Source organism: Neopsephotus bourkii, unplaced genomic scaffold (genome assembly GCF_033783945.1).
Source record: "Neopsephotus bourkii isolate Nb327-2 ecotype Australia unplaced genomic scaffold, CSIRO-AGI_Nbou_v1 NB_1792, whole genome shotgun sequence".
Lineage (NCBI taxonomy): Eukaryota > Metazoa > Chordata > Aves > Psittaciformes > Psittacidae > Neopsephotus > Neopsephotus bourkii.
Window position 1 is genome coordinate 8,531,528 of NW_026902266.1, and position 13,629 is coordinate 8,545,156.

The following is a 13,629-nucleotide window of genomic DNA, read 5'->3' on the forward strand; positions in this document are numbered from 1 at the left end:
TTTCTCCTTTGACATTATGCCAGTTGAGTGCATTGGGTTGGAATCTGAAATTGAAAACTGGTGAGAGTTTTCTAGTAGAAAGTAGTAGGCCTAAGTAACATGATTTGTCTCGAATACGTAATAATGGGATTTCTAACCAGTGAGGCCTTTACAACCTGCAGGTCACTCTGATAATATGACCATTGTTGTCATGAAGTGACTTGTCTCAAATTCCTTCATTATTGAGTGGGGTGAAGACTTGGGATCATCTTGTAACACAGGTCTGAATTCTTCTCTGCTGCTCCCGTTGCTTAAATACTCCAATCATCTGGTAATTACTGAACAGGCCGCAACCCCACTTAATATGTGGATACACTATTTTAGTCCCTTGGCCCCATGAAATTTTGTTTGAAGAATTAAGAAGAAGGAACTGAACTAAGCGTCAGGCAGTGAGAGACTTCAGGCTACAGCTGGCACCCTATAAACAACAGCAGAACCTCCCGCTCATTATTTATCACGGCCTTTGAAGCAGGGAGACTAACCTAGCCTGTTTGCATTTCATTGCAAGTGTTTTTAGTGATCACTGTGCAAGCTTCACAGAGATGGCTACTGTAGTCCTTCCCTGAAAAAAAGATGCTTTAGTAGCATAATTTATATCTAACAAGAGGGAACTCCAAAATCCATTTTGAAATACACTGCAGTCTGAACAAACACTGGTTGGCCTTCCAAATGTTTTTCACCTAGGTTCCAAGCACAATTATGCCAATTTCAAAAAACTGCTCAAAGGCATCTTGCATCTTCATCAAAATGAGTATTTATTTTGAAATATTGTTACAGATGCAATGGATTTCATGTGTTTGAATCTATAATATTGTGTCCCCTTAGTTTATTATGCTTTCTTATCTCTAATGATTACTTAAGATCTCAAACTTATTTCAGTTGCAAATGGACTACATGTACAGATTTGCTCACCCATTATTTGTTCTTCTCATCTTCTAACATCTTTATTAGGAATAAAATAAGTACAGCTCAAAGAAATTTATATAACGTCAAGCCCTTTAGCATGAAGGGAGATAAAGCCACTAAAACTTGGAGCTCCTCTTGGAGCACACAGAGGTGACTGCAAATAAAGTACATATCTGTATCCCATAAAAGAGTCAAGATCTAAATCAAATGTACATATGTACATATATGAAATGTACATATATGAAATGAGTAGGATGCAATTTTAATACTTTAATTAGAACTAGAGCCTTCCAGTGAGATGCAGATTTTCTGCCCTGGTACATCATTTGAAATCAGCCTTTAAGCACACATACTGTAAGGAACAAGTATCTTCTATAGTAACAGTGACTTAAACGGAAGACTCATGTCTGTTACAGCATTTCAACATGAGAAAATGTGACCTGGTAGGTATTTTCAGTAGTAGTTTGAAAATTTCTTCCAGAAACAAGTTGTTTTTCCTGTCCCAGGTTCTCAATATGCTTCAGCTCTGAAGTTTGTTTGTTTGTTTGTTTGTTTTTTTGTTTGTTTTTTGTTTTTTTTGTTGAGTTGTTTTTTTTTTTCCCTAGGTACAAAACCTAACACAAGAATTTATCCCTTGGCCTTTATTTGTACTATACCAACATTTTGTTTCATTGACCTATATGACATTACATCACTTTCTAAACTACCTTCAGCTGGCTAATACAACACAAAGGAAAAGAGATCTATTGCATACAGAAATAGGAAGCAAGAAAAAATGTTAAATGCAACAAGAATTGACTGTAATAGGATGAATTGTAAATTTGTTATAATAACAGTTTCATAAGTATGTCAATAATTTTCATAGAGACATCACTAAAATGAGGGGGGGGGGGGGAAAGGCTGACAACCTACCTTGCTGGGTTTAAGAGAAAAAAATAATAAAATAAGGAAATCTTTACTATGTCCTGACATTAGTGCAAATCTCTGTCCATGGGCAGAGCTATAGCAGCTTGCATCTCTTCTGATAGGAAGGGCCAAAACTTTGAGTTAACATGTGATACTTGCTACCCATTTCATCCTTCCTCCTTCTAGATTTGATCTTCCCCTTCTCAAACATTAAGACTATTTAAGAAGCAATGAACCTACACTCCCTTAGCTGGAGTTCTTAAACAGAAGTCTTGTTCTGCAAAGGGTTTATGTGCAAGTTTATTATTGCACACTTTAACAGCAGCACAAGGAATCTTACATGCCTTTTTTTGAGATAGGTGTTCTGAAGCGGAACATGAAATCCATGAATCCAATTAAAGGAATTTTCACTTGGAAAAAAATAAACTTTGGGAACCAAACAATTATTATGGCAACAAACTTCTCACCTTCTCCTTGGAAACTGCTTTATTTGGTGAAGAAAAAAAAAATAAAAAAGTGTAGATAACTATTTGGACAAAAAGCTGGTGAAACCCTAAAAAGCAGATGGTTTTGCTGGTAGGGATTGCTATATTTGTAAAGCAATTTCATCATACATTATATACATATGTATATATATATATGATATTTTTCATATACTGGAGAGGTTCATAGGTAATAACCTTTACCTGAGCAATCCTGTGCTTCTCTAAGTAATTTTATTATTCCCTCACATTCAGCTACATACCTCTTAAAAGTTTCTAAAAATGGTATGTATTAAAAGAAATCTTCTGGAGAGAGCACAACCCTAATCACAGTTAACAACTTTCTCCACACCTCAGTCTTGGATTTTGTGCTATAAATACAGGGGATGCAAATCTAGACTATTCACTATTAGGTAGGTTCCACATCCAATGCAACCAATCAGGCTGACTGAAAAGAAACTAGAGGTTTTGCATCACTAGCTAAAATTACTGTGAATTACTTTGCCTGATGTGTCTCCTTTGTAGAAGAAAATAGTGACAGGGGCTCTACAAAGAACTAAGACAGAGGGTCTCTATCCTTGAACAAAGATATTTAAGCCTGTCCTTTTCATTGTTGAAAGCAAGATGAAACAAAGTCAAAATACAAATTCCTCAGGCAAATACCCACCACTGCAAGTTGCTGACTAAGAGTACTACATCCTGCTAACCCATAGACGACCTCAGCAAAGCCATAACAAACAAAAACACCTTCAAGCACAGAGGAGACACAGGACAGATAATTTAATGGCATCTAGGCAGCAATCCACATCTTCAGGCATATCACTACAAAAGCAGTTTTCTCTGCTGAAAGATCTTCATTTAAAAAGCTGTAGTTAGAGACACTCCTTCAAAGGATCAAACCAGAATCAGGGGTAAACTTAAAGCTAGATCAAACCTCATGATAAATTCTCATATTCCTAAAAAGAATGTGACAATTTGAATATGATTTTGAGACCAATCAGGGTAGGCCCCACTTATCATAAGGGTCTGTACTAGCTATTTTGGGGGTTTTTTTTGTTTGTTTTTTTTCTTGGGAAAAATAATTGATTCAGAATATAAAGAACAATCAAAGTTACATCATATAGAAACATAATTAACTTACTGGATGGTCCACATTTCATACTGTGAAGTCTCCTGTTCCGAGACAAGGACACTGTAGCAGATGAAGCATTATAAACTGCCATTCCAGATTCCTTTCAGAAAGAACAAAGATATCACCAGCTACAGCCAAGGCACTTTAAAAACCTCTTCACAAACTATCAGTAAATTTACCATTTTTAGTAAGCTCACAGCTTCATATTATATACTAAAAAGTTATCAAAAACACTATCGTAAAGTAAAAAGTGCAGTCACTCTACTCCAGACTTCAGTAAAGGAGCAAAGTACATTATATGTGAAAACAGTTGGCAGATTTTAAGTCAGTTAAGCCAACGTGCCTAAACCTGTCTATCTAAACACTATCCTCTGTGCCCTTCTCCATACCCTTTCATTCTCATTTACAGCCTCTGTACATCATATGCATTTAACAATTCTCAGAATAAACATTCTGCTGCCTCGGAAAGTCTTATCACTCACTAACAGTTACTTAAAATAATTAACAATGTGCCTGAATAAATCACTAAGCAACATCATCATAATTAGCAAAATGTCTTATAAAGCCCTGGATTCACATTATTTTCCAAGAACCTGATCCAAAACAGCAGAATCAAGGGGGTTTTTCTGTATGTTTGTTTAAACAAGAAAAAAAAACCACAACAAAAACACAAACAAGAAATCATAAACACCCAGGTTAATTTTCAAAATATTTCCTACCATCTTCCCCTTAATCTCCTCCTGTTCTAACATTCAAAAATATGTGATGGCAGACTAAAGCATTTATTCTCTTGCATTACCTTTCTCATAGGCACTTCTGCCTTCAACAGCTGGAAGCAAGGTATCGTTTTGTTGTATTCGTTTTCTATACTATAGTAAAAGCTTCTTTTTTCTCCAACAAATATACCTTTGGCGCTCTAGTGGTTTTAGTTTGCTCTACTTTGTAACTTTTTTTTTAAATTGGTAAGTCATGATACTTCAACTCCCCTTCATTCTTCCCACATTCATCTATTAATCCAACTTCCATGTCATTCTTCCATCTATCAGTGGCACCAGCCACAGTCCCTGCACTCTCTTACCAAGTCATACCGGAGTACAATGTCAAGGATTCACTTCAATACTTTAAGGGAATAAAACAAAACAAAACGAAGAACCCATAGATTAGGCGTTAACAGCTTAAAAGTCAGTCATGGTCACTAGCCATCCAACAGCATCTAAGTAAATTGGAGGAACAACATTCTTTCACAGTTTTACCCAAGCATGGTGCATAGTTTAGGCATGAAGTGTGAACATACAAGGTCTTTCCCTTGCAAGTGCTAAGTTTTAGCATTTGAAACACATCAAATTAGAAAAAACAACAGCCTATATCATCTACTTGAGAAAAGAGAAAAGCAGGCCTGCTCAGCCAAGTTACAAGAATCCATTGATATTTTGTCATGATGTGGTCCTATTGAGACATTCATGACAGCCAGAAGATTAAGTCCTAATTAGCAAAACTTTGTCAAAACAATGTTGCTTACCTTCTCCATAATCACCTTTGTTCTATAACATCTAGGGTGAATAACCTTTTTCTCAGTTCAGCATGAATTTTTTGATCCTCAGAAGCCAATGGCGCATGACAGTAAGTTTTTCCTTATTGAAGAGGCAATTACACTTACTCATTTATTTAATACAGTAACACAAATGTTACAGCAGTTTCATATTATTTCTTCAACTCACTCTATGAAGAGCAGCAGCTATATCCTCTAAAATGTTCGTATTTCAGTGACAAAATTATAGAATAAAGTTTCCATTAAGGAAAAAATCAGTGACAAATTGTCAAATAAAATGACAAATCTGTTACTAAACAGCTACAATGTATATCTACAGTGCTACAAACAGCTGAGCAAAATATTTCCAAAATAACATTACAATTGGCTACAGTGTGTGCCTAAAATGTTGTTAAAAAATGAAGCAGAAGATTTCCAAATTGACATCATAAACAACACCAGCTATGGCTACATAATTTTAGCTGAGGACTTAGCTTGATTTATTGCATTTAATTTTCATGTCCTAGAGTTTTATCATTCACACTTCTCCATCTATTGCCCAGTTCTACAAGTATTTTTAAAATATATCAGCTGTTTTCTGCATTCTGAGTACCTATTTAGATATTTGACTGAAAACCAGTCTTAGATGCTATGTCATTAACTAAATCTTCATGGACATAAAATTCTGCAGAGGGCTTAACTACCATCGCTTAATGTTGCTTTACCTCTTCACCTTGAAGGAGCTTATTAAAAGCAAGAACATGTAAAAATGCATTATTGGTTTAGACCCTTCAAACAGCTAGAACTCCTCAGGTTCCTCCTTTTTTAAAACCAATTTATATATTTCTTGACATGTTTATTTATATGTGATTTTTTTTCCTTTCTCTTAAGCTTATTTCTTACTTAAGATTTCTGCTCAGAAGGCTAACAAAAAGGAAACAGTGTCTATTATTGTATCTGGAATTCAGCAGGGGTGTGTGCAAAAGGGGGGAATCTCAATCCACAAGCATTTGCTTTTATTGGTGGTTGATTTTGTTACCTGTTTGAAGTTATGTGCCTTGATTTTCGCTGACAGCTTTTCCCAGAAGGAGCAAGCAGAAAGGCAACTCCTCTGCAGAGCTTCAAACAAGGGCTACAAAGCAAACTTTCCTTTTCCCACCCTCAAACAAGGGAGCTGGAACCACACACCCTAATTACATTTCAGCAGCACACCATCAGTGATACAATCAGGTTGCCAAGACAAACCGCATCCAAAACCCAGTACTGAATTGTAGTGATCTGATACTGCCAGCTCATTTACTTTTACTAAGAAGTGAAAAGGCTCCCACAAAGCAATTATTGCTGAGTAAGCCAGATCAGACCCCAGCTTTCCTTGGAGCAAGGATGCTTCATATTTACGTGCAACTATTTCCAAATGAGCTGAAGGTCTAGCTACCAACTTCCCTCACTGCTTAAACATTTTAAAGCCCAAGTTTCCTTTCATACATGACTGACACTATGGGGTGGTGAGACACTGGAACAGTTTGCCCAGACAAGTTGTGGGTGCCCTGGCAGTATAGGACCAGGCTGTCTGTCCCAGTCCATAGCAAGGGGCTGGAACTAGATGATCCTTGAGGTCCCTTCCAACCCAAGCCTCCTTGTGACCAGGATAAGGTACACGTTCGACACTGAAGGACAAGTCCTAAAGAACCACAAGCGGTACAACCGCTATCAGATGCATTGACGATTTCATGGTAACGTACCGATATACTCAGGTAAGACACGAGAATCACGTTACCCTGACGCCAGGCACCCCTCAGAGGGATCTCGCCAGGCGGCGGTTCAGGCAGGGAAAGCCGGGCACCCATCTCCGGCACGACCGGCCGCACTGCACCGCCTAAGTGCGCTCCGGTCGCACCGCTGTCCGAGGGAGTGGATGGACCACGGCAAGGGGCTGCCTTTCTCTCAGGGGGCTCTTCAGAGAAAAGCCGCGCGTCTCGGCTGCCTCATCTCTGCGAGGAGACCCCACAGCGCCGACCCGCTACGGCCGCCCGCTGCCCCTCGCAGCTCCCAGCCCGCGCTCCATACCTGCGCTGTCGCTGCGTGGCCGTTCTCTCTCCTAGGTCCTGCGGAGCTGCCTTCGCTGAGAGCAGGAGAACAAGGCACAGTTTGCTCGGTACAGACATATCACACCCCACCCTGCCCGCCTCAGGGCTGCCAGCCGCACACCTCACTGTGCCTAGACGAGCTCTTACCTGAGGAGGGGTATGTGCCCGCCGGCAGGGAGCTGCGCCCAGGCATCCCACGGATATAGGGCTGGAAGGCAACAGTAGCAGGTTAATGATGGCTAGGATTGCCTCACCCTGCCTCTTCTCCCGCTCCATCCTCGCGCCCTGCCCAGGGGAAGGCTCACCCACTAGACAGGCGCACAGCAGCGCTCCGACAAGGAGCCGAGTCTCCATACGGACAGACGGACGGGCAAAAGACAACGGCAACTTCCTACAGAACTCCAGCCTTCCAGCGCCGGTCTCTACCTGCACCTTGGACTCAACCCGCCCTCCCGGGCGGGGCAGCAGAGTGATTTATCTGCCACCCCCCTGTCCTCCACCCCTCGCCCCCAGCGTAGCCCCGGCCCCATCAGCACTGCCCTCTGATCTACCGCGCCGGGAGCCAGCTCTTCGTTTATTCTTAGCTTTCCACCCTTCTCGGGTTTAGGATACGACTAGTGCCACGGCTTGTCGGAAGGAGCTGAAGTCTCCACCGCGGGGTACAGTGCCAGGCTGCACCCCACCACTAATGCTAGCAAATCAGGGGCTTCTCGTTCCCTCCTAGGAATGTCGCACGACCAAGAGATGCCCGCTTATGCTGAGGTGCAGCAAACGTTGTCGATGATTAGCAAGGAATATTGACCCCAACCCACTGAAATAGGTGTCAGAACTGAAGTAGTGGAAGGCATGAGTAAAGTGAACTCAATGCAACATACAGCAAATGTGTGTGGGTTATTTCCATGGGTCCTGGTAACCTCTTTTCACCATAAACACACACCCTTGAATCTGGAGCTCTTTGTAGACACTTTTTTTTTAGTTTTTATTATTATTATTTCTCCTCACGATCACATTTGTTTCCTTCCATTACTTTTCTTCCCTTTTCCCTCTTCCTCTCACTGTTACCTTTTTTTCTGCTCTTTTCCCTTTCCCATCTGCTGCTGCCTCTCTCCCCATCATTCTTCAGATTGCACATCTTATAACAGAAGGTTTAGACGCTGCCCATACCAGGTGAGAAACTCCCAAATGAAAAGGGGCCTTTTCTGACTGCTTTGGGAAGTCTGTTAACAGCAAGTCATTAAAAAGATCCCTTTTCTGCCTTTGTAATTTGTTCCTGTGGATTGTGTTTCTTGCTGCAACAAGTGTTTCATTTCTAATGAAATGATGGAAAACTAGTGATGTTTTCAATAAGGATGCTGTTCTCTCCTGTAAATGTTGGAAGGAGAATGTGTATGAGAGGAAAGAAAGTGAGACAAAAAAGATATTCTTTAAGTTCAGCATGTCCTTTTCCCAATAACCCCAAAGAGATTGCTAGAATTATGAGCTAGCCTCAGCCTGCAGCAGAGCCAATCTACTCTGAATGCATCATGCCCTTGGCTTTGGTGCACTTTCTCTGATCCATCTTACATTAATGAAAGTAGATTGAAAGCAACAGGAATCAGTTTACACAACACGCATTTTAATGTACATCTCTGCCTGCTAAATGGACTGCCAGCTTTATTCATTATCCCTTAATGCCAAAAGTAGCAAACAATGACTGAAACTAGTTTAAAGCCAATTTAGAAGCAATTTGATTTTTTTGCTAGGAAAGATTTCATTATACAAAACTAATAAACAGTCAAAATTGCACTGTATTTTATTATGCCATATTTGAAGTAATGGAAACTTAAGAACCATCTCAAAAATTAACTTATTATCAAACTCATTTTGGAGCATGGGATAGCTTTGTGGGTTTGTTTGCTTTGTATTTATGCAGAGTGGGGCACAGGAATTCATGTAACAGAGCAGACTAACAGCCTGCCAAGCTCCTTAGCCTTTCTGTGGTTTATCCTTTACCTGATGATTCAGAGCACTTTTCACATCACCAAATGAAAGTAATTCCACAGTGTTTCACTATTTGGAGGAATTTCTGACTCCTGGAAAAATTATCTGTATGAATAAAAAAGTTACTTTCCTTCAAATGTACATAACCTTCAGCTTATAAAAGATCTATTTCTGTAATCTTCTAGAACTGATTGATAGATACCAATGGCTGTTACAGTCTATATTTAAATTTCAAGATAACATATGTAGTATTTTATGAGTCCTTTAAATTTTATCTCCTTCCTTCTCTTTTCAAGTATAAGACAGTTTTGCATACACAGGGAGACATTCTATAGCTGTGTGTCTAATGCTTGCACAGAATACCCGTTCAATATTGTGTAGTACTGGAACCTGGGTAGAAGAGAAATGGTTTGTGTGCTAGTAGTTGCCCTTCTAAAAGGAAATTGTTTCCTGAAAGCAGGTTTTATATTTGTACACAGGCTTAAAATGCATTCCTCTCTTCTTCCTGCCACCTGATCTGACAAATGGATAGTGTCTGTACTGCTGAAATGTTCCTGTACAGCAAAGTCATCCTCTGACAGGAGTAAGAGCAATTTCTGAAGGAGCTAGCGTGGCTTACAAAGATTATCACACAGGATTCCAGCTGTATTTGGCAGTATGAAATTTTTTATTCATGGCTTTATATAAACAGGTTTCCACTACTGTGCCTACATAAGCCCCTTTCTCTCCAGAGTTATGAGAGTAAAGGAGATTCTGCATAGAAAGAGAGACATATATTAGCAAGTCTTTTCCATTTGCTTCCAGCATCAATTGCAGAAGTCTTTATTATTGTGTACTACAGTAGGAAAAGTGGGAGAAGATGAAGTATCCTCAAAGAGATTAGTCTGAAATATGCTCCTTTTCAGGTGCGCTGAGCTTGATTGCTACAAAGTTACTCACTGCGGGCATGTCAGAAACGACATATGTATGCAATAATACCCTGCTAGTGGGAAAAGCTGGTGGAAATCACTTATGAAGTGATAAGTCAGATTCACCCCACTTACCTAAAAATAAAATGATTATTTGCAGTAATGCAATTTATTGAAGCAAGCTATATTTTTCCCCTCCCCCCCCCCCCCGAGGGTATTTGTATGCTTTAAAGTTCACATCTTCGTGCTTTTCTTAACTAGTAGGGCTAGTGACATATCTGCAAATACACAGGAGAATTTTGGATGTGAGCCCTGTGCCCTATGAGACGCACCCGTTGTAGAAGTGAGCCTAGAGAAAAGGCCAGGCAGCACACACATGCGGAGGGGGAGCTTTTCTCTTTTCTTTCCGTTTTGCTGTGGCCTTAAACAACCGCAGCTTGCGGTCGCAGGGAGGTTATCGCTGCCCGGCGGCTCTCACTGCTAACGCGGCTCGACACGGGAGCGGCGGCGGGCGTGCCTCCCACAGCCCCGGGGCGCGGCCTCGCCTGCGCAGCGCCCGCACCCTGCGCAGCGCCCGCATCAGCACACCATGGAGCGGCGGGTTGCCCGTGAGTTCCGGCACAAGGTAAGAGAGCTAAGCCCACAGGTACTAGCGGTAGCTTCACTGGGTGAGGGTTGGCTGTGGACATTGCTACTTCCCCAGGGCCAGGGTGAGGTGAGACAAAGCGCTGGGCTGTGACACGGCCCTGGCCACCGGGAAGGCCCGGAGCGTGCTGCCGGCACTGCCCGCAGCAGAACGCTGCCTCTGTTACCGGAGTGAGAGACGGGAAGGCAAAGGCTCGGGGAGCTTGGCGCTGCCGTGCCAATGGCGGGGAAGCGGATGGCAACCTCTTACGAGCGGGTAGTTGTAGAACTTCAAAGCCTGGAGCAGGGAGGGAGAGAAGAGGAAGAACATTTTCCTGGTGCACGAGCATTTTCAGGGCTTGATACAATTTATTTTAATGTCGCGTAGGAAATGTGGCACCTATCCCAGCACAGGGGAGGCAAAGGTGCAAGTGCTGTAGTCCAGGCCCAGGCGGCTCAGCCGATGCTAGGACGACTTCAGCTCCACCTTAGCATTAACGCTTGCGATTGTGCATGTGCAGTCATGTGTAAATACACTTGATACATGGAGCAACTCAGTCTGCCTGCCACGTCGTTTTGTCATTTACCCAGTTAAATAAGTGCTCAGTGGAGCTCAAAATTGCATGAGCAAAGTAAGCTTAGAAAGCAATATTTAAGGAAAGGAGGGGGGAAATGGCATATGTGTTTATGGTTTTGCATATCTGTTTAGGACTCTCAGACTAAAGTTTTCCATACTGTTTTGTGGGGCTTTTTTTTTTTTTTTTTGCTTTTTTTTTGTTTGTTTGTTTGTTTTAGGCAAGAGACTGGTTGTTTTGTTGTATTTTTTTGTCATCTTGAGAATGGAGTTTCTTCGAAGTGATGTCGTGTGTTTTATAGAATTATCACCTGGTAATAAACACACTAACTAAAGAATTGTTAGGATGATGTACAATGGCTGCAAAAAAAAAAGAAAAAAGACAAACCCAAACAAACTCAGCTATATGATAAACTGAATTTCAAAAACATTAAGGAATGGGGTAGTGCATAGTGATGACTCCAGCCATCTAGCAAGTATTTCTGTCTTGCTACCTATTACTGTATAACTCAAGTGGGTTGTGCAACATATCTATAAACACTCTGGTTCCTAGGTAGATGATTAGCATCTTGAACTTTAAACCTTTTCCCTTTCATTGCTGTAATTCACAAATCAATCTAGTCCCACCCCTGATAACAAAAGACTTATCATCAGCACATGTTGTTGCAAATTAGTAGGATGCATATCTGAGTAAACCTTTATCTGAATTAGAGGATACTGGAACAGGTCTTTCCTTTAAATTATTTTGTAGCATCCTGCTTCTATAATGGCCTCTGTGGTAATTTTAATGTCTTGGATACTTACTTTTTCTGTGTCACATCAGTGAAAACTCTCAGCCACAGGATCTGAGTTCCTTCAATTATTTGCCACTTTATTGTTTGTTTTTCTTAGTAATTTTAATCAGTTCTCCCTATCTACCAAGCAGCAAAATATTTAATATATGCAAATAAATTGGCTAGTTCTTAAATTTCTCTCAATAGGTTTTCAAACTGTTGTAGCTTAAATATACCTTTATATTATTCTTTGAAAACTGACAGGTTGGACTAGTGCTACAGTAGTGCATAACTGTAACCTGAACTTTGTCCACTCCAAAAAGTGCTTCCCCCCCCTCCCCAACTTCTATTGAATAAACTTTCATAGGCATGTTGCCAGATTTTATTTTTCTTTTGTGTACAGGTGCAATTTCTGTGATAACTCATTTATTTCTATGAAAAGCAGTGCAATTTATGTAGTGAGAAACAAAGCATAAGCAATTCTTTGTGTTCTAGGATTGTAAATTATACAACTAATATGAAGATACCCTTAAACAATCACAGAAAGGTTGAGGTTGGAAGTGACTTCTGGAGGTCATCTGCTCCAACTCCTCTGCTGAAGCAGGGGCATATAAAGCAGTCTGCCCAGGACTGCATCCAGATTTATATATGTATATATATATATATGTTCTTGGATTGAAAGCTGTAAAGTCATCTTTCCCATAACTCCACAGCTATTTTCTCAAGAAAGAGATACTAAAATACTTCTCTGATCCAAGTTATGACATATCATCACTGATGGTTTTGGGGCTTTTTTGTTTGTTTGGTTGGTTTGTTGATTTGTTTTTTTTCCCTTAATGTGCAGGGGCATGGTCTTTTAGGGTTTATAAAAGTAGAGTCAGCTCTTAAAAGGTGGTGATAATCCTAGATAAAGTGTGTGTCTATGCTAAGACTCTGTCCCAAGGAGCTAATGAATTAGGAAAATGGTAAGAGATGCAGGTGGCCACAAGGAAATGGTAACTGATGGAATAGAAGGCAGCAGGAACAGAATGACCTAATTACAGAGATGGCCTAGGAAAATTAACCCAGCTGTAGCATTCTGAATATATAAGAAGTCACTTGAGTCATTGTTTTTCTCAGAGGACAGAGAAATTGCTGGTGCAGGGTGAGAATTGCAGGAATCAAACAGTAAGATTGAATGTTTTTTGAGGAAGAAATGGCAGAATCTAGATGTAGCCCTCCAGTTCCTGAGAGGGAGTGGAAATATGTCCATCAGCTAAAATATACTGTTGTTACTGGTTGTTTTCCCAATCAGGAGAAGAGATGATGATTTTGTTCTTTGCTGTGTAGTGCTGATACGCTTAAACATTTGATGTTCTTCATGAGACACCATTCATACAGTACCTTAGCTAACACTAGAGACTGAGGTCTGTATACCAGAACCAAAGCTGCTTTATATGTTGTATTCTTCCTGATGGAGAAGGGGAAAATGTGTGTTGGACTTAGTTTTATATGTGTCACCTTGCCTTGAGTGTATAGACAGTATCGGTGAACCAGTCAGTTTTGATTGCAACTATTTTATTTCCTTTCAGGGCAGACTTTCTCTTTTGTGTTTTGAAATTCACTGTGAATAAATTGGTTTACTTACTAGTATTACTGTCAAGCAGTCTTGTACTGCATGTAGCTTTATGGCCTCTAGGTGTTTTGAAAG

At 40.5% G+C, this 13,629-nt stretch overlaps 2 protein-coding genes across 4 annotated transcripts in view; one reads left to right on the forward strand and one right to left on the reverse strand.

The window, feature by feature from the left end:
• Window positions 1-6,840, reverse strand: part of OTOG (otogelin) — a 98,858-nt gene extending 92,018 nt beyond the window's left edge. Inside the window, exons 1-2 of the mRNA XM_061380423.1 lie at window positions 6,736-6,840; window positions 3,475-3,565 (exon numbers count right to left, since the gene is read on the reverse strand). Of these exons, the coding sequence (XP_061236407.1) occupies window positions 3,475-3,565; window positions 6,736-6,840 (196 nt within the window). The remainder of the gene's footprint in view (window positions 1-3,474; window positions 3,566-6,735) is intronic.
• A 3,678-nt stretch (window positions 6,841-10,518) lies between these two features.
• Window positions 10,519-13,629, forward strand: part of USH1C (USH1 protein network component harmonin) — a 49,706-nt gene continuing 46,595 nt past the window's right edge. For all 3 annotated transcript variants that reach the window (XM_061342515.1, XM_061342516.1, XM_061342517.1), the window contains exon 1: window positions 10,519-10,593. In XM_061342515.1, coding sequence (XP_061198499.1) covers window positions 10,558-10,593 — 36 coding nt within the window. In that variant the 5' untranslated portion in view covers window positions 10,519-10,557. The remainder of the gene's footprint in view (window positions 10,594-13,629) is intronic.